Source organism: Oncorhynchus nerka, unplaced genomic scaffold, assembly GCF_034236695.1.
Source record: "Oncorhynchus nerka isolate Pitt River unplaced genomic scaffold, Oner_Uvic_2.0 unplaced_scaffold_1877, whole genome shotgun sequence".
NCBI classification, from domain to species: domain Eukaryota; kingdom Metazoa; phylum Chordata; class Actinopteri; order Salmoniformes; family Salmonidae; genus Oncorhynchus; species Oncorhynchus nerka.
In genome coordinates, this window is record NW_027039447.1 from 22,501 (window position 1) to 25,000 (window position 2,500).

At 47.3% G+C, this 2,500-nt stretch overlaps 1 protein-coding gene across 1 annotated transcript in view; it reads left to right on the forward strand.

The window, feature by feature from the left end:
* The window catches only part of LOC115120344 (protein NEL-like), a gene marked incomplete at its 5' end in the record, with an annotated part of 15,713 nt that extends 13,716 nt beyond the window's left edge, over positions 1–1,997 (forward strand). The window contains 2 exons of the mRNA XM_065014960.1: positions 129–356; positions 1,448–1,997. Of these exons, the coding sequence (XP_064871032.1) occupies positions 129–356; positions 1,448–1,489 (270 nt within the window). The remainder of the gene's footprint in view (positions 1–128; positions 357–1,447) is intronic.
* Between the last annotated feature and the right edge of the window lie 503 nt (positions 1,998–2,500).

Consider the following 2,500-nt stretch of genomic DNA (forward strand, 5'->3'; position numbering starts at 1 on the left):
GACTGTAGAGAGGAGGTCATAGCTGGAGAGACTGTTGATGAGATGTTTTTGTCTCCCTTGGGTTGAAGTTGTGGTGCTTTGAAAATAAAATGGACAATAAAGCATCGTTGTTCTTGTTTTTGTTCCAGAGTGGAGAGGTGGACTGCTGGCCCATGTCCTGCCCTCCAGTGGTGGACTGTGAGTTTACCCAGGTGCCCGAGGGGCAGTGCTGCCCGCGCTGCATCACCGACCCCTGCCAGGCTGACACCGTCCGTAACGACATCACCAAGACGTGTGTAGACGAGAACGGACTGACGCGCTTCAGCGGAGCCGCCTGGACCAAACACAGAACAGAATGCACCCTCTGCCAGTGCAAGGTGAGACAGAGAGGATCATGGGAATACACACAGTGGGAGACAGACACACACTGATATACTGTATGCACTCACACATCCTGATGAATGTACTGATACAGACAGACAGATACACTGACACACATTTACACACAGAGGGATACTGACACACACGCACACACACACGCACGCACACGCGCACACACACACACATTTACACACACACACACACGCACATGCGCAAACACACACACACACACACATTTACATACACACACACGCACACACACACACACACATTTACACACAGAGTGGGAGCCTGACAAAGACAGACACTTCCAGAAAGGGGTGTAGGTGAACAAAACCCTTTCAGACAGGAACAACAACCTGACGCAGTTGAATAACAATCAATCTTCCTTTTTAGACAGGAGTGCTGAATGACTGAGGAAGCATGTTCTTCTATCCTTGTGGGGACTTCTGGGGATTTTAGGTCCCCACAAGGATAGAATAACCACAACACACACACACACACACACACACACACACACACACACACACACTGTCACACACACACACACACACACACACACACACACACACACACACACACACACACACACACACACACACACACACACACACACACACACACACACACACATGCACACACACACACACACATGCACGCACACACACACACAATGCACACATTGCAATTGCAATTGAATGCTCCTTGCTTTGAGTGACGGAGTCTTTCTCTCTCTCCCCTCTCTCTCTTTCTCTCGCTCTCTCTCTCTCTCTCTCTCCCTCTCTCTCTCTTTCTCTCGCTCTCTCTCTCTTTCTCTCTCTCTCTCGCTCTCTCACTCACTCTCTCTCTCTCTTTCTATCTCTCTCTCGTCTCTCGTTATCTCTGTCTCTGTCTCTCTCTCTCTCCCTCCCTCTCTCTCTCTCTCTCTCTCTCTCCCTCTCTCTCTCTTTCTCTCGCTATCTCTCTCTTTCTCTCTCTCTCGCTCTCACTCTCTCTCTCTCTCTTTCTATCTCTCTCTCGTCTCTCGTTATCTCTGTCTCTGTCTCTCTCTCTCTCCCTCTCTCTCTCTCTCTCTCTCTCTCTCTAGAACGGACATGTCTGTTGTTCAGTGGACCCCCTGTGCCTTTAGTCTGGCTCAGACAGAAAGATACTGAGAGCGAGCTCTACAAGGCATCTATCTTTGTACAGTCTCACCTTTAATAAGAACTGAAACCCCTCCCCCAAACCTTCAACATCTTTATACCAAATACCACCTGAACCCACCGTTCCAAGTGGATGGATGGCCTGCCGGCCCAACTCCAACCCTTGGTACCCATCGACAGACTATTGGATGGTATTGGATGTTGTGAAATAAAGTCTTCTGATTGTGTAAAGAAACCTAAAGAAGTATCTGTATTCAGTGTTCACCTCTTTCTGCCCGTCTTTCACTTTGTAAAGGAAAAGGACCTTGGTATTTGTGAAAAGTAATGTTCTGGACTTTCTCCACTCCTTTTCTGTGTCCATTCAGTTGTGTTGTTTGGTTCTGTATTATGGACTGTTTGTTCAGGGTTTAATTGGATTTATTTGATGGCTTGGTATCGTGTATTGATGAAATAAAGATGTTCATTAAAAAGGGGGACTGGTTTTCCCTCTCTGTATGTGATGTCGGTTTGTTTTATAATTCCACTCCTTCCCTATGGAGCTGAGCTGAGGGGGAGGCTACCATAAAAAGCTCTATGCGTGTAATATGTGTATCACTGCATGTCACGTGCCGCTACAAACTGATCCACGTGCTGTTTACTTAACACTATTATCTCTCTTTCTTTCCATCACATATTTTCTCTCCATAACCCCTGAATCTCTCTCTCTGTCTCTGTCTCTGTCTCTCTCTCTCTCTCTCTCTTCTCTCTCTCTCTCTCTCCCACTCTCTCTCTCTCTGTCTCTCTCTCTCTCTTTTTCTCTCTCTCTCTCTCTCTCTCACTCTCTCTGTCTCTGTCTCTCTCTCACTCTCTCTGTCTGTCTCTGTCTCTCTCTCTCTCTCTCTCTCTCTCTCTCTCTTTCTCTCTCTCTCTCTCCCACTCTTTCTCTCTCTCTGTCTCTCTCTCTCTCTCTCTCTCTCTCTCTCTCTCTTTCTCTCTCTCTCTCTCTCACTCTCCTCTCT